This window comes from Danio aesculapii, chromosome 24, assembly GCF_903798145.1.
Source record: "Danio aesculapii chromosome 24, fDanAes4.1, whole genome shotgun sequence".
NCBI classification, from domain to species: domain Eukaryota; kingdom Metazoa; phylum Chordata; class Actinopteri; order Cypriniformes; family Danionidae; genus Danio; species Danio aesculapii.
Genome location: NC_079458.1, coordinates 28320104 through 28339002, shown reverse-complemented (window position 1 = coordinate 28339002; position 18899 = coordinate 28320104). Strand labels below are relative to the sequence as shown.

The window sequence follows — 18899 nt, the reverse complement described above, 5'->3', positions numbered from 1 at the left end:
TTACAATATCACAATAATTAACCTAGAAAAAAGCAGAGCAATCACTACCAGACTGCTGTTGTGTTTGCGATAAGGTGGGACGAGGCTGAATCCAGCTTCCACTTCCGTTTTTCAGCTTCTTATTCACGCTCAAGAAAACACACTAAGCAAGGGCTTATTATGTGGTCCTGGCACCATCTTGTGGATAGAAAACGTCAACTGTTTTTACCCACCGACGAGCTCTCTCAGAAATTGTAAATATTTCAAAATAGGCACTATTCTTACAAATAAACTGCATAGTTGCAATCTAAACAAAAAATATATAGAATTTAGTTGAACCTTTTTATCAATATTTAATTTGAATTTAAATCTATTTTAATTTATAATTTGATGTTAAGTGGTCAATCTTATTTTAATGAATATAACGATTTAATAAATATTTTATTATGTATATTCACTGAGAAACAGATAGATGTATTCATTTTTTTAATGGGGTGTACACAGTTTTTTCTTTTTTTTTTCTTGTTTCAATTCAGGTTAATTTGGTAAAACGTGCTTTATAGCTCAAATCCCAAATATGCTGGGAAAAATATATATTTTCTAAAATGCAATAAAATCAAGAATATGTTATTAGTAAGTTATTAAAATAACTTTTCTTTTTTAAAAGTACAAAGTGAAAATTACCAATGTTTTCAGTGAGCAAAATATATTGTAAATTGTATTCTGCATAAATATAAAACGTTGGTGGCTACAATCCGAATGCTTCATAAATAATATTTTAAAACTCCTCCGTTGTTTATTGTTTTTAGAAAAATCTCTTTTTTTTCAGATTGGCCTTATTGTAAAATGAAAGTTTAAAATTGCTTAAAACGGTTACATTTTATTGTATTGCGTATACCTAAATTGTTATAGCTTTTGTTTGTTTTGTATTGGTTTATTTATTTAATGTGATTTTATTATATGTAGTATTTGTAATTCTTTAAATAATATCAATATAGCATAGGCTATTTTATCTAGATCCAATATGCCACAATTGTGTTGAGCTAAAATTGAACACATAATTTGTAAAGTTTAATGTCTTTCTGTTGCATTCATATTATGTATTATCTCCAAATTAAAGAAAGAAATAAAGAAAGAAACCCAGCCGTTGTGGCATCGACAGAGCTGTGAAGTGAGCGCTCTTTCGCCCGGTCTCTTACACACATATACATACATTTTTTTACATTTTTACATGCATATACAAAAATTGTTTCATGCACAAAAACACCATTTAAACTTGACAAAAACTCGTTATTATTTTATGCAACACCCTTACATTTAAACGGGAAACATAAGGGCAATATCAAGCAAAAAACGACCCTTAGCTTACAAGGTGTTTTATGGAATAGCCTATCTTAAACTGACCAGCATTATCCCCCTAGGGCCTGAGTGTCCACATACGTGGATAGCACATTTTTAGCTCTTAAGTGACTCTTTGATTCTTAAGTTAAAATACTTTGAATGTTTAATATTTCGTTACAGATATACAGTGTCATCCTGCAACTGTTTTGCAGCTTATGAAATGTCCCAAACCCTATTTTTAACTATCCAAAATGGGAAACAAATATTGTTTTTACTCTCTGATAGTGAAAGCAAGTAAAAAAAAAACAATTCTATGTTAAATATGCATTAAAAAAATTCTGAAAAAAGTGTTTTATGTAAATTCGGACCACGAGTCCACATACATGGACATAATTTTTCTCTAAAAGTACATCATATCAAAAGATGATACTTTTTATTTTAATTAGGTTCCAATAAGCCCAATTAGCAAAGAAAAGTAAAAAATGCATGTAAAAAACACCTTGGGCCTTAAGAGGATATGTTTTTCTTTCCCTCATTTATTTATTTTTTTGGCGCATGTACTTGTGTTTGATCGGACAACTAGTGTAATGGTGGCACGCCATCTTTACCAGACTCGGGCAAACTCCACCTCTCCTTTCGCTCTGCCCGAAGCCCCAGCTGGCCCTCTTTGGCCCAGGGTATTTGGCAGGGCCAAAAAAGGCTGGCTGCTGGCCACAAGGAAGCCCTGCTATGGCCTGATCAGGCCCCAGAAGTCCACTGGCTCGCTGGGTCATGCTCGCTTTAGGCACTATAGTGTAAACGCGGCTAATGACTCGTGCAATTTGCTTTGTACCCTGAATCATGACAGACGTTTACTTTCGCATCTGTCTCAAATAGGATAGTCTGAGAATTCATTCTGGATAGTCTGTTTTTCCCAAGAAACAAGCTGAAATAGGGGCTCCTCTGAACCAAGCACACATTTTCACAGTGTAATTGATTTACTGACATAAGCTCTGGCCCTAGAAACAAGTGGTATCACTACTGTCGAAGTGGTGTTTCAGTTCAGTGTTTTCTCTAAAGATCACCTGAGCCATATGTGGCTTTAATGGACAGCACAGCATGCTAGTTTTTCATTCAGTGCCGTTCAGCGGAGGTTTCCTGCCTTACTTTTTTACAGATCGAGATTTCTCTAGAATTCCTCAATGTTTTCAAAATAGTAAATATTGTAGTTGGTGCGGCTGTAGTAGTACTCTAGTCTGAACTTGTTAATGTTCAATTCAATTCATCGTCATTACTATAGCACTTTTACAATGTAGATTGTGTCAACGCAGCTTAACATAGAAGTTCTAGTAAATTGAAACTGCGTCAGTCCAGTTTTCTGAGTTCAGTTTAGTTCAGTTCAGTTTTCACTGCTGTAAGTCCAAACACTGAAGAGCAAATCCATCGATGTGCAGCTCTACAAGTCCCTAACCAAGCAAGCCAGTGGTGACAGTGGCGAGGAACAAAACCAATTGACAAAAATGGGCAAATCCACTGTATGTTGCCTCTGTTTTCCAGTGAGTGTACTTTTCCAAAGGTGTATATGTGCAATGAGCACACCATCAGAAAGGGTTGGTGCCAGGAATTGTTTCCCGTAACCGTTTTTTACTGATACTATATAAAGTGAATATGTTGGTTTTCCTTGCCCAAAGCAACAACAACATGACAACTCAGGTCTAAACTTCAATGTTATATCAAAGTAGCCTAATATTTGTTTTATTATTATCATCATTATTATTATGTTTGATTAGTGTTGTAAAATGTAACATGTTTTAAATAACATGAAAATATAGCAATTTATTATTATTATTATTATTATTATTATTATTATTATTATTATTATTATTATTATTAGCTGTATTTTCTGGTCCATTAAAAACTAAGCTATTACATTTTTCAAAATGGAAAAGTGCATGTTCTTGCTGTTTGTCATTTAACAAACAAAACTTTTGTATGTATAAACTGTCAATCTCACTGTCATTTAGAAAGCAACAATATATTCAGGATATACCCAATGCTACAGCTGTAAGTAAAGTGTATTTTTGGTCAATAATATTTAATTTGTTGTATTTATTTACACTGTTCAAGGATTTCTTTTATTTAAAATAGAAAAAAAAAACATTTAACAATAGTTACAAAATGTTTGATTTAACAATAAAAACATAATAGAAAGCGTCTCACTCCCGATCTATAGTATACTTAATAATTAGGCTCCAGAGCTGTATATACTGTGTGGAAACAATATATGCGGGGGTGGTTAGCGGTAATATCACGGTAATTCAGAATTACCGTGGGAGAAATTTCCTGACCGCGACATAGTATCCATTACTAATTTGTGGTGGGACGTTTTGTTCAGACGCCAATATATTTATTGTTAATTGTGCAACTGTGTTAAATAAGAATCTAGGACTACGTTCACACTGCCAGGCTTAGTGCTCAAATCTGATTTTTTCTCAGATCTTATTTTTTTGCATGGCTGTTCACACTGCTCTTATAAATTTGGCAAATATGTCTAATTATGCACATGTGATAGATACTGTATGAAGTAAGCACGTTGTCAGATCATGCTTATATGATTATTGCCCTTTACACAGACAACTGTGGTGTATTTCATGAACTGTAAATGATTGTTCTGCTACTACAATTTTGTATTTCGGCATTTGTTTATGACAACCGTGGTGCTCCTTAGTTTGACCACCGGTGTACTCATCAGCCGCAGACTGAACTGTGAAGGCAGAGTTGCTTTATCTCCGTTTGCAGAATTATTTCATTTTACTTCGTTATAAACAGTATACACATATAGAAGGGAGGTTTGTGTGCTCGAGCACCTGCCCTTGTTTCTCTCTGAGAGAAAGTTCTCCCTCGGATGCCTCTGCACACGGATCCACTATCCCCAAACACGCACGACGCTCTTCACCTTCGCAATCAACCCGTGCCTCAATCGTTAACAAGCACCGGTTTTGCCTCCAAAATCTTTTTCAAAATGAACAACCAACTTTCTGTGGTAAAGTAATCGCCCTGTGCGCTATTCTACTATACTGCTGAGGAGTAGATGATGTTTGCAGCACAGAATGATGACGCATGTCGCTTGAAGATTATGTAAATGTCACATGAAATCCGACATAACCGTTCAACTCCAGTCGCATTGCAAAACATTAGATCTGTGTCTGATTTAAGACTACATATGAAAGTGGCACAGATCTGACCTGAAAATATCAGATTCCATGCGGTTTGGGCTGTTCACACTATCATTATCTGAGTCACATGTGGGCAAAAAAATCTGATTCGGGCCACATTTGGCTGCAATGTGAACGTAGCGTAGGATTATTAGGTTGCAGAGATGCTCAAAAACATGTTGCACAATGTTCTATTTCTTAAGACACATTGCTGCTAGGTCAAAACGTATAGAGGTATGTTAAGCTGGGAGCTAGCTAACATTAACTGCTGGCATGTTCCATCACAAACATAAGAGTTAGCAATTTCATATCTTATTAAGTAGAGTAAATATAATATTGTAATATACACTCACCGGACACTTTATTAGGTACACCTTACTAGTAACAGGTTGGACCCCTTTTTGACTTAAACCTTCATGGCATAGATTCAACAAAGTACTGGAAATATTCCTCAGAGATTTTGGTTCATATTTACATGATAGCATCACGCAGTTGCTGCAGATTTGTTGGCTGGTGACTGTCGAGGCCATTTGAGTATAGTGAACTCATTGTCATGTTCAAGAAACCAGTCTGAGATGATTTGCGCTTTATGACATGGCGCTGAAATTAGCCATCAGAAGATGGGTACACTGTGGTCATAAGGGGATGGACATGGTCAGCAACAACACTCTGGTAGGCTGTGGCATTGACCATCAATAGGTACTTATGGACTCAAAGTGAGCCAAGAAAATATCCCCCACACCTTTACACCACCACCACCAGCCTGAATCGTTGATACAAGGCAGGATTGATCCATGCTTTCATATTGTTGATGCCAAATTCTGACCCTACCATCTGAATGTCACAGCAGAAATTAAGACTCATCAGACCAGGCAATATTTTTCCAATCTTCTATTGTCCAATTTTGGTGCGAACTGTAGCGTCAGTTCAGGAGTGGCACCCAGTGTGGTCTTTTGCTGCTGTAGCCCATCTGCCTCAGGTTCAAGGTTGAACGTCCTGTGCATTCAGAGATGCTCTTCTGCATACCTCTGTTGTATCGAATGGTTATTTGAGTTACTGTTGCCTTTCTATCAGCTGAAACGAGTCTGGTCATTCTCCTCTGACCTCTGGCATCAACAGGCATTTGCATCTACAGAACTGCCGCTCACTGGATGCTTTCTTTTTTCTGGATCATTCTCTGTAAACTCTAGAGATGGTTGTGCGTGAAAATCCCAGTAGATCAGCAGTTTCTGAAATACTCAGACCAGCCCGTCTGGCACCAACAACCATGCCACGTTCAAAGTCGCTTAAATCACCTTTCTTCCCCATTCTGATGCTCGGTTTGAACTGCAGCAGATCGTCTTGACCATGTCTGCATGCCTATGCAGTGAGTTACTGCCATGTGATTAGCTGATTAGAAATTTGCGTTAACGAGCAGTTGGGACAGGTGTACCTTATAAAGTGGCTGGTAAGTGTACATCTGATATCTACACATTTAGGGAGCGTCCTGAGTAACATTAAATAAATGTCTTAAGTCATAAAACCAGTTGTAAATGTGATTCTAGGTGACAATTACATGAAAAAAAATCACATTTTAGATTTTTAAGATTTTAGATTTATTCATCTATTAAAACCAACTATCAAATCATATTAGGAAAATACACTTTTAAAGGGTTTGTGCACAAAATGTTCCACAATTTAACGCTCAAACGAGTGGGTCGCTTCATTTCTTTACTTTTAACATCACTTTTTTTTTTATTCAGGCAGCTAACCAAAAATGCCATTTTCAGCTGATAATTTTCAAAGACACATTTCCTTGAATGCTTAGTTTTTCATTAAAATTTATTTTCTTGTGTCGTGTTTTTATTTTTAATTTTTTTATCTTTAGGTCATAATTTTCATCGAGCCTTTTATTTTTCTTTATCCTAGAGCCGGATGTTGCTTCAAGTGATGCCACAAACATGGAGTGCACCATTCACAGGGACAAAGACAATTTTATCATTAATGGAAAAAAATGGTGGAGCAGTGGTAAGTGTTTGAAAAGTCCTAGTATTGTGTAAGGATTGAACGTAGCAGGGGAGAGTAAATATTTTGTTTGTCAGTTGTCAGCAATAAATTGTGAGGCTTTTAGGGTTTTATCCATGTGGAGACTAAATGCCCTAAATGGAACTCTGAACAGCAGGAGTTCAGACTTCTTAGCCTTAGAATTTTAAGCAGTCTCTTACCGCAAAGACATAAAGAAATATATCACCAGAATGATTCATCTCATGAAATGACAATGTTTGTCCAAATTTTTGTGATTGGCATGACATTTAAAAAAACAGTTAAGATGTTTACACAAACCAGCTATGCAAAATCTGTGAATGATAAACACAGACTTTGGAAACTCAAAGCAATCGCAACGGGTGGCAAAGCAGAAACAGACACATCAGTTAAAGTTTCTGCCTCTCAGCTTCAGAGTGCTTGAGCCAAATTGCAGGGAAAATCTAATCTCTGTCTGCCCCTGACAAGACAGAAGAAATCACAGTTTAAAGGATTTTCCCCTCTGCAAATGACAGGCTAAAATAGTTTGTAAAAGTTTAGAGCTTTTTCTAGTTGAGAACTGAATCCTCTTGAATCAGGTTTGGCTAAGCAGTTTAAATGTAGATCATTCTCATCCTCACTCTATTTGCTTCATTTCCTTTCATATTTTTAGCATTGACTAACCACAGGCATTCATAATTGAATTTTGTTGTTGTGTAGTGTGACATTTGCACAACTCAACAACTACAAACTCTTTGTGATGGAAAAAGTTGAACCTTTATTTTCTATTGTGATGATATAACATCAATGATCAAGTTTAAACTTGCATTTTATCCAGTTTGCAATGCTGAACATTGTGTGTATGGAATGTTTACAGTTGCTTTGGTATTTTTTTCTTAGACATTTGTCCCCTGTAGAACATTCCATATGGTTTTAGTGATGGGCTTTGTGGTTTTATGGCCTCCTGGGTTAAACATCTTCTAAGCTCAACAAAGTATCAGAGGGTAGTTGCTGCCTGTATCATCACACCAAATGAACTCTGAACTTTTAATTAAATCTGAACTGTGTGTTTTAAAATAGTTATCAAAATCCTGTGTTTGAGGACAACAAGAACCAGAATTTACTTCAACTTAATTTAACTTTAAGCACATTTTTAGCACTTTTTACTTAAAAAAATTAATTGAAATATGACAGACATTTTTTGCTAAAATGTACGGTTTATATAGTTTATAGTTTTTTAATTGGATTTTTATTTATTATATCTATACAGGGGTGCAACTTGTCATCTTTTGGTGAAATTCGCAGTTTTCACAAAATATATGATTCACATTAGAGCTGCATAATATATCTTTTCAGCGTCGATATTGCAGTGCGATCATTCACAATAGTCACATTGCTGGATATTTAATGTTGAATTTGTATTATAACTTATCATTTGTATTTGTTTTTGAGGCCTGTGACTATATAATGATTTTAAAAATATTCAGGAATAAGAAATTGTACTATTTGTAAACTTTAATAATCTTTCATTTTATTTTTATTATTCAATTACTGTGCCTGAATACTGTTAGACTGGGAAAACATTAAGGGTCCTATCATACACTTAATGCAATAAGGCACAAAACATGTTTGGCGGGATGTGTTGCTATTTTCAGACCAGCACAACCCTAATTTTCCCATTTTGCACTATGTTGTTTAAATAGCAAATCAATTTGTGCCGCTTTGTGGACACATGAGTGTTCCGGTCTAGAAAGGAGGTGTGTTAGGCGCGTTGTTGGCCTATTGCTATTTTGAGGAACTAAAATAGACTGAGCAATTGACCAGCTGAAAGCAGGTCTAAAGTCCAGCACAGAGAGCATTAGTTGTGCACCTTAAAAGCTTACACATTGCTTAATACAGAATGTACAGCAATACGCAATTATCTTTACAAATGAAATGAAGGATTAAAATTTAACAAAAATTATTGTTTTCTACATAACCATAAAAACCACTGCCTCCATGCCTCCTTTATTTCTAGGGGCTTTTGTCAGTTTATTCATGACGATTTGCCTTTGTATAATGTTATTATTATTGTTATTATTATTATTATTATTATAAATTACAACTAAATTTGGAAATAGTTTTGAAACAAATCTTTGAGCCTAACAAATAAAATTAAATATGTAGGCTAATGGATGTCTTCAGTGGAGTGCGTACAACACCGTTTCCTTATCCATGAAATTGAAAGAGCAAAAGTGAAGAGAAAGTAAAGAGGCCGACTGGAGGCGGCTCGTTCTTTATCCTCGTGTTGCAGAGGGTTTGTTTAACTGTTTTCTCGCTAGTGAAGAAGTGAGTTTTTCCACACACAAAGTCTGCCATGTAAATAGCAAATGTGCCATGGCATGGCGCAACTGACTTTTAAAGGGATTGAGAGATGAGTCTCTGATTGGTTTAATGCATGCTATGATCAAAACACACCCATAGCTTAAAAAAATAAACACAACCCTGTTAGATCATGCGCCGGAGTGCAAACATTATTTTTCTATCATTAAAACAGCAAAAGTGGATTCAGACACGTTCTTAATGCTTTTGCACCATACGCTTTTGGACTTTATATTTTTCTTTATTATATATACCTATGCTTATAGATCATTTGTTTTTTATGCTGATGCATTCCCACTACAGAATCATCCCAACAAATCTAAAAATATAACTTCTTTACAAATAGAGATATTCAAGACATCTGTTGGAATTGTATTCATATTGCAATATATATTGCAAAATAACAAAATATTACAATGTTAGATTTTTCCAATATCGTGCAGCACTAATTCACATGAATCATGCAGATCTGTCACTTTTTTCACCCCTGATGAATTTGCACCCCATCTAAACACTATTTGTTTTCTTTTTTGTTATCTGTTATTCTTTTAATAATTATTTGCATGGGTGGAATAAATTTTTCATTAATCTTTAACTCTAAAATGGCTTGCAAATGTTTGATGTTTGGTAGGCAAATTTGATTAATAAGTTGAATTCTAAATTATACAGATTTCCATGTTTTGTTGAATTCGTTTGAGATGATGCATTTGTGTCAACATTAATTGTCTGCTGCAGTATGCCTGTTTTACATAAAACTGCATATTTTGAAGCGTTATTCTTTTTCACAGTAAATATGATTTGATAAAACATATCGCATGCCAGATGATCTGAATGAAGTTCGCGGGTGGTCTGTTGATAGTTATAGAGAAAGGTCTTCAGATATGCATGGTTATAAAATCATTTTGTCTTATCCATCTTGTCACCAAAGTGGTTTTGTGCATCTCAGAGGAGTTGTAAAAGCTCTCGACAACACGTGTGGGAACAGTGATCTTTGTGTCATGTGAGCGATGGGAATTCTTGCTTTTCAGTGCTATCGCTCTCCTGTTAAATTCACACAGATGTATAAACTCATCAGCACAAAGTGTAAATGTGACGAAGCCAAATGATTTGGTTACAAGATGAGCCTCATGTGTAAGAGCTCCATATCTTCTTCTGAAGATGCACAGATGTTGTTTTTCACTACTAATCATTTAGACATTTAATGACCAACACTGTATGTTCACAGATATAAGCTTTGATTCATGAAATTCATGGAGGTTGTTTTATATAACAAAGTGAAAAACATGGGCAGTACATGTAGAATGAAGTGAGTTTGTGTCCTTAGGCCCTATCATACACTCAGCGCAATAAGGCGCAATATATGCATGGCGTGATTTGTTGCTATTTTCAGACCATCACAACTCTAATTTTCATATTTTGTGGCACGTTGTTTAAATAGCAAATCCATTTGCGCCACTTTTGTGGACTCATGGGTGTGCCGGTCTAGCTTGCTCTCTGCAACTCTCACATGGTTGCCCACTGAAACTCAGCAAGGTTACGCCCGCTCAGTACCTGGATGGGAGACCACATGGGAAAGCTTGGTTGCTGCCAGAAGTGGTCTTAGTGAGACCAGCAGTAGGTCCTGACTCTCTGTAGTCATTAAATATCCCAGGATGTCCTTCAAAAAAGAGTAGGGGTTTAACTCCGGAATCCTGGCCAAATTTGCCCACTCTGTCCATCATGGCCTCCTAACCATCCATCCACATTAACCATAATGTGTAAAGCACATTGGGTGTCTAGAAAAGCGTTATATAAATGTAATTAATTGTAATTATTGTTGTTATTATTAGAAAGGAGGTGTGTTAAGGTGCACTGTTGGTGCTTTGGTATTTTGAGGAACTGAAATAGACTGCGTCATTGACCAACTAAAAGCTGGTCTAAAGTCCAGCACAGAGAGCATTAGTTATGCCCCTGTGCGGGCCCACATTGCTTAATACACACAGAATGCAAAGAAATACACAAATATCTTTACATTTAAAAAGAAGTCTAATTTAAAGGATTAAAATGTTACAAAAATTATTATTTTCTACTTAAATATATAAACAATACGTCCATGCTTTCTTCATCTCAGGGGGCTTTTTCTCCAATTTATTCATGACAATTTGCATTTGTATAATGTTATCATTATTAGCAGTATTATTTATTATTTGCATATTTATATTTGTTTTAATAAAAACAAGTTTAGATTTGTCCATCTGTTGGGTTTTGGAGATGTATGCTTCATCATATGGGGAATAAGAATACGGCATATGTTTTGATATAACTCAGTTGTTTGACCACACTTAGTTATTATTGATCATTTATTCGTTTGCTGAAAATTAGAACTGAATTTAGAAATAGATTGGAAACAAATCTTTGCGCTTAACAAACAAAATTAAATATGTAGGCTAATGGATGTCTTCAGTGGAGTGCGTACAACGCTGTTTCCTTACTCCACAAATGTAAATGATAAAAGAAAAGAAAAGAGAAAGTAAAGAGGCTGAATGGAGAAGGCTCATTCTTTATCCTGATGCAGATGGTCTGTTTAACTGTTTTCTCACTGGTGAAGCATTACATTTTTTCACTTAGAAAGTTCGCCATGTAAATAGCAAATGCGCCATAGCGTGAGGCAACTGACTCTTAAAGTGAATGGGAGACGAGAGTCTGATTGGTTTAAAGCATGTTATTCTCAAAACTCAATCATAACTTATTAAGAGAATTAGCACAACACTATTAGACCATGCACCAGAGTGCAAACCCTATTTTTCTGTTATTAAAATAGCGAAAGTGGATTCAGACGTGCCTAAATGCTTTTTTGTGCCATGCGCTTTAGTTTTTGTGCCTAGATTGTTAAAATATCCAGGTAGCAAAGAATTCTGCCTCCCGTGCCAGCTTTAAGCCAAATCGAAGGCATTTAGCTGGCTCTGGCATACAGCACGTGGGCCAAACGTGGCCTCTGTTTGACAGAGGTGGCACCGTCTTTAAGGTGGCATGCAAGACATGGGCCAGATACCAAATGTAGTATTTGGTTCAGATGTTAAAAATGTATACATGGGCCACATAAGTTTGGCCTATCTTGACCCACATTTAAAATACATTTATTTTTGAGTAAAGAAATATTTTGATGCACAAAGTAATTTCCATCTTCTAATGCCTTCATTTTAATCCAGGAAACAATCAAGATTTATTAATCTATTGTTTCTTGTATGTTGCAAAATAACTGAATTTAACCTACATTACATATATTTTATTTACAAATTCTATTATTATTAACCATTACTACTCGTTACCATTATTAACCTGCCTAAAGTGGAATGCTTCATGGGTTTATCAATTTCATTGCAGTCGTGACACACCAAATATGGCTTCCAGACAATGGCCAAACATGGGCCATAGCTAGCCCAGTTCAGGTTGTGTTATGGGTTATTAACTTGGCTGAGATTAGTCCCAGATATGGTCCTTGTTTGGCTCTAATATGTTAGCCGAACTTGGTCCAGTCATGTATCGTAAATCACTGTGACGTGGGGCCATGTCATTGTGTGGGCCAGAGCTGGGCCAAAGAAATCTTGCTATGTGGGTAGAGCCCCGTGAGTGAGGAGTAGGCAAAAGGAGAGAACACCATTAACAGACTGTGGTAGTACAAGCTCACCTAATCTTCTTTTTTTCACCGTTTACAATGTAAACATGGGTGTTGATGCGGCTCAGCTGTAAACAGTTGGCACGTTCTCATGATTGATTGCCTTGTAAGCACTCTCCGCGATAACTCTGATGTGTTCACAGGGTCTTCTTCAAGGCTTTTTTTTCTCTTGTGGTTTAATGAATCCCTGTTGGATCTGATAGCCCAGGTGCTTGGCTTCAGCCTATTTCAGATGGCAATTTTGGGATTGGCAGTGAGTCAAGCCCATCACAGTTCAGTCAGCATCCTCTTGAGTTACTTGAGGTGGTCTTCGCAGTGCAGAGTAAATCAAACGTCATCCAAATACATAATCCATGGCATAGACCTAATTGGGACACAGTAGGATTTCTATCATGTGAACCCAATACTGCAAGTGGGTGCTTAAAACATTTTTTTGAAGCAGAAATTTGAATGTAGCAGTTGGGATTCTTGGACAGGCAGATCATACTGTCTTTGCTGGGTTCTGCTCTGCCAGATGTTCTTTCATTGTGTGCATTTGTTCCAGCGTTTCCCATACACGATGACTGTTCAGTGAGCGGCTGGCTGTTGCTCCGAGACCACATGTAGCAATCCCCAGGGCCATCATTCAAACAGCAGTAGTTCAGAACACATGCACCCCATAAATGCCTCAGGTACTTTGTGAGATTGTGTGTGTAAAACAGATGTATGCAGCTGTTAGAATTTAAAGTAGTTCAATTAGTAATAATTTAAGTGTAGGAGGACATACGTTGGACAAAAAACACATTGATACACTGTGTACTTTCCATTTCCATTAAATTTCATTAAGTTGATTTGAAATCTTTGTAAATGTACATAATAGCATCCCTTGAGGCTGGAAGATTGTGTAATTCTTTTGACAAAACATGTGTCTTTCTGTGGCTTAAATGTGATCTTAAATGTTAAAAGAATACAGATGAAGGTTTTTCTTTCCATTTGCTCTTTAATCTCACTGATGCGACTTATTTTCGTATTTGAAGTGAACTTTTGCATGTTTGATTATTAGATTAACTGTTTTGGACTGTTGTATTGAACTTGATTTGAAGCTTCTGCTATAAAGTTGTCTTTCGCATGTGCAGTGGTGTACTAGGTTTTGTGTTGATGTGTTACTGTGATCCTAGCGTGTTTAATTTTCCAAAGTTATACACTAGCAACTGACTGAGGACGACTTGCCCTCTTTCTGTTATGATAATGTGTATAATAAAGCCAGTATATTATCATTTAGCCCCCAAAGTAAAGGATTAACAATTAGCGACAATTGTCCTGCTTAATGTGTGTGTGCATTATTCCTGGCCTGGCCAAGTGACATAATCTATCATCACCATGCCCCCCGGCAGACTTTGGCAATGATCCTACTTGGTCCTACTTACTGAATAATAATATGATGGAAATTTAAGAATTATGAATTTTCATAATAAATATGAATTTAAATAATTATAAATTTTAAAAAATATTTTTTTATTATATTAGAAATAAGGTGCCTAAACTGATGGAAAACACTTTTACTGAATAATAAAATGATGGAAATTTATGAATTATGAATTTACATAATAATATGATGGAAAAACTTTTACTGAATAAATTCCATTATGCACAATAAAAAAGTGATTTGATTTTATAGATCATGTGACGATAAAAATGGGTGCGATGGACAGCATTGTAAAACATCTGAAATCTTCCTCTTTCTAAAATATCTTTACCAAAGTCCATCATCATAGTGGTTCAGTATTATTAGTATTGTTCATTATTCGAGTTGTCTTGAGCGTCTTCACTCCCAAAGAGCCTCTCACGCCTCCAAAAGCCACTGTGTCTGCCGTGATTGTCTTCTAAGGCACAAGTAAATTATTATATAAGGAAAAAACTGATGCAGCTTCTCGTTTTTCTTTTGATATTTGCTACCAGTTTATCAGGGAGTGATGATTTTGTTCTCTTTTACTCATTGTTTTGTTTTTTATTTGTGTTTAAATTAATTCATTCAGATGAAGAAGGTAAACAATATATACCAAAATATAATTAGTTGCATTTCTAAATTTAAAGAACTATAATAAAATAGTGTGCAATATAAAAAAACTAAAAATAGATTAACAACAATTCAGCTTACTTTGAAAATTTTTGCATTAAACATAAATGCAGGTCTATATGAGTCTTCCCCAACATCTCGACAAGTATCTTCATGGGGATGCTTAATGCACAGTTTTTTCATTTTCATTGGGGAAAATAGCAAATCTTCTTTTTTTTTTTTTTTTTTTTTGTTATGGCAATTTTATTAATGTTGTGTTCATACACTGCAAAAGTTTCCCACTTATGCATGTACACAGCTGTTTATGTCGGGTATTATAAATATGAATACTGTATGTGGGACAAAGACACATACAGTGGTGAGCCACTTCTCATCTGTACCGGACTTTAAAACTTACCAATATTTAGAACAAATCTATTTTGCTTATGGCCATTAATCCGTTTTGAAGATATTTGGGATTTGTATCATTGCGTTTATGAAGCCTGCTACTAGCCTTGCAAAAAAAAAACAATGTTCATTTCAAATTAGAATTAGTAAAGTGGCGATGAACATGTCGATTTTTTTAGGCAGCAGGGAGCCACAACGGAAGAGCTCACCATGAAGTATGGGCAGTCTGACTTCCAGTTTTAAAACTTGTATCTTATAATTTATTCAGTCATCATGATATTACTGAACATACATCCAGTTCTGTTTGTGTTAAAACCATTGCTGATGACCCAGCTCTTAGCCTATTGAGTGATAGCAGCTGAAGCCAGCAGTCATGTTACAGTCTGTGTGGACCGAGGACCTGTTTATCATACAGTTACTGATGGAAAACCCATTCAGGCTAGTGTTTCTCTCTGGGCTGTATTGAATATTAAGCCTCCTGTGCTTTTCCCGTTAAAAAGGGTGCCATGACCTTTTCCAGTCCTCTTGTGTATGTAAACATGCTTCTGTGTCATCCTGTTCATTGAGCTTGGTGAGAAATTGGTGAGCCATCTCGTTGTACTTGGAAAACTGAGTTTGGGCTGCAATTACATCTATAACTGCTGTACCACCTGTTTTTCTATTACCTTGCAAGTTAGCTGTTCCATAAACTAGTGCTGCCAGATCATTATTTTCATAAGTCACTGGATGATTTCCTTTGTAGTTGAGGAGAGAGAACAATGTTCTGCAGGAAAAGGAAGCAAGGGACATACAGTATGTCAGTGTGTGTCATTTCCAGGCACTCTTCATTTGCCTGTATTATTACTCTTTGTGGCATAGAGAGAGAATATAAAGACAAATATGGGGGTTAATTCACCATAGGTTTGAGAAGTATGGCAATTGGCTAATTTTGATAACTACAATCCATTCTTGTGACATATGTTAGGTATTTTACACAAAACTCAATGGTTATAGCCAGATACTTTTATCCAGAGTGATTCACAAATTTGGATCATAGAGGCAATTAAATCAACAAAGTAGCTACTATATGTAAATGATGATGATGATGATGATGATTAAGATGAAGAAGCCTTTATTTGTCACACACACTTTTACATGTAGCGAAATTGGACCCTACCTGACCATACACAAACATCACACATTTCAGGGGAAGACAGGTCAGAGGAGAGGTAGCTTTAAGAAAGAGGAAATAAGATACATTTGGGAAAAAAAAACTTCTCTCAGACTCTCTTAGTCCTTGAAGAAGGGCAGTGTAAGGTCAGGGGGAAAAAAGCCCTAGCAACCAGCTGGGGCTGGGCGATATGGCAAAAAAAATTATCACAATTTTTTTTTTATATCAGTCGATATCGATAATTAACACGATAAATGTCAAATTTTTATGTCTATTAAATGTATTGGATTTTTAGCATGCCAATCGCTTTGTGCAGCTGATTTAACACATTTTGTGAAATGTTTTAGCTGTCTGACAATATAATTAATAAAATATTAAACAAAAGAACAATCTTAATTCAGAATTTACTGTTCAAGTTTCCAACAACCAAAGACATTACCTACAAATTATTGGATATTATTGTTCAACATCAAAATAAATAAATAACATAAAAATAAAATTGCAAAAAACTAAGTAGCTCCAGACTACTGATGTTTAGTGATGTTTCTTGTCAACAATGTCTGTGACTGTGACCTTTTTTAACTTATTTTTTCCTTACCCCTCCAAGTGCAACTAACAATGTATGGCTGTAAAGTTGTACTGTGTGCAGCATCCGGAAGGCCAGTCTGCAAAATGTCTGCGCAGCATTATGCATTGTGCGAAAATATTATCGAACACTTATCGAAATGTCATTATCGTTTGATAGAAAAATAATTATCATGACAATTATTTATATCGAATTATCGCCCGGCCCTACAACCAGCACATAAAAACATAGACATAGACATAACATTGCAACAGGGGATGGGAACAGGACATGTGGTTATAGTTCGATGAAGGCGACAGCAATCTGGTCAATCTAGCAAGCCAGGGGCCACTGGTCACAGACCTGCCTACCCACATTGGTGGGTGAAAGCACACAAAAGCATAGGATGCGGGGTAAGGTGGTGATTGTCTATGTGTAGCATTGCGTGTGTATGTGTGTGTGTAACCCTGTAGAGTATCAACAGGTGTCCTTGGAACAGGGAATAATTCAGTCCTTATCTTGTTCTCCACGGTAAGTTGTTTGTCTCCAGCCAAGGCCGTCTGGCAGGAGAATCAAAGGGAAGCTGAAAGACAAGAAAAGTTTTTTTTTTTAATTTGGCTAAATATCTGCCAGTTTTGCTGATATCTAATGTCCATCACTGTTCTCCAGTTGTGTCCAAATTTCATTGCAAAGCCTCTAGTTCCACCACAATGTTTTCCAATTTGCGGTCTATAACCACAATCTGGTTTGTAACAACTCTGCTCACCACCGTTTCAAACCAGTCGGCCAGCTTAGAGGGGTTTTGAACTGCACTGACCCCTTTCATCAATCGTCGATACCCCAGGGTCCCGCCTAAGCCCATCAGCAGAAACTCTGTTATGAAAGTTCTGAATAGATAGATATCTTCAATATCCTCCTGGGACAGAGTAGCCAGACACACCACGCACCACTTCTCCCACCCATCCATCATGTATCTAGCTGCGAACGTCCCCACAGGACAGTTGGTTTCCCCTGAACCCAGACTTCTTGTCGAGAAGATGGTCTCAGTTGCATTCAGACACCTGTTGATCAAATTCATAATTCCTTATTTGTTTGGAGAGCAGGGCAAGGATAGCCTCAGAGATGGAATAAGACAAGACAAGAGGAGCCAGCCAGGAGAGATATAGGAGGGAGAGGAAATAGCGGAAGAAGATGGTGTGCCTGTCTAACATCTTTTTATTTAAAGTAGAGAATTAAAAAACAGCTGAAGACAGTGTGTGTATATGTCTTTAGCTGTTTTTTAAACTGGTTGAAGACCTGGGATTCTGCTTGAGTCAAGTTGGGGAAGTCATTCCACCAGCTGCAAACAGTTAATGTAAATGTGACTGAAAGTAATATTGTGCCTGTTTGGGATGACATTACAAAATGTGCTGTTATCTTAGAGAAAACAAGCTTCTGGAGGGGCATATATGTCTGAAGCAGTAAATTTAGCCTCTGGGAGTTTCTGGCAGCCAGTGCAAATTGATGATCAAAGGTATGATGTGCACATTTTTGAGGTTTGATAAGACTGCAAGTCAAATCTGTGTTTGTCTAATCTGTGTTCAAATCTGTGTTTGTCTAATCAGTATGATTAAAAATGACAAGAGTATTTTAAGCTCCTTTTATGGATTATCTGCATATGTGCTTTTGCCGACCCCAGGGGGTTAAGCAGTGAACAAGATCTATGGTTAAGGCAGTAGATTCATAAATATGCACAGGCACTTTTCTTTAAATGCAAAAACAAATCTGTATTGACCGTTTTATCAGAAGTTAAGACCTAAAACGAACACACACACATACACACACACACACACACACACACACACACACACACACACACACACACACACACACACACACACACACACACACACACACACACACACACACACACACACACACACACATTTATAGAGTTTGTAGAGAGGAGTAAAGGAAGGGAAAAAAAGAGTTTGAGAGAGTGGAATGATCTAAAAACTTTATGGTTTGTAAGACCTAACCAAGCAAACTAGTAATCAACAATTCAATAATCAATAATCAAAAATAACAATTCTCATTGCTGAATTCTGGATCAGGCCTACAAAGAGACCACTAAAATAGTCCAGGCAGAACAGAGGAGGAACATCCTAATGCTGCATAGGGTGAATATGCCGAACAATTCTATCAATATGGTTGATTCCATGAACGTGGTG

General features: G+C 36.4%; 1 protein-coding gene across 1 annotated transcript in view; it reads left to right on the top strand.

The window, feature by feature from the left end:
• Nucleotides 1–18899, top strand: part of acad11 (acyl-CoA dehydrogenase family, member 11) — a 104114-nt gene that overhangs the window by 40368 nt on the left and 44847 nt on the right. Inside the window, exon 13 of the mRNA XM_056450163.1 lies at nucleotides 6423–6521. Coding sequence (XP_056306138.1) covers nucleotides 6423–6521 — 99 coding nt within the window. The remainder of the gene's footprint in view (nucleotides 1–6422; nucleotides 6522–18899) is intronic.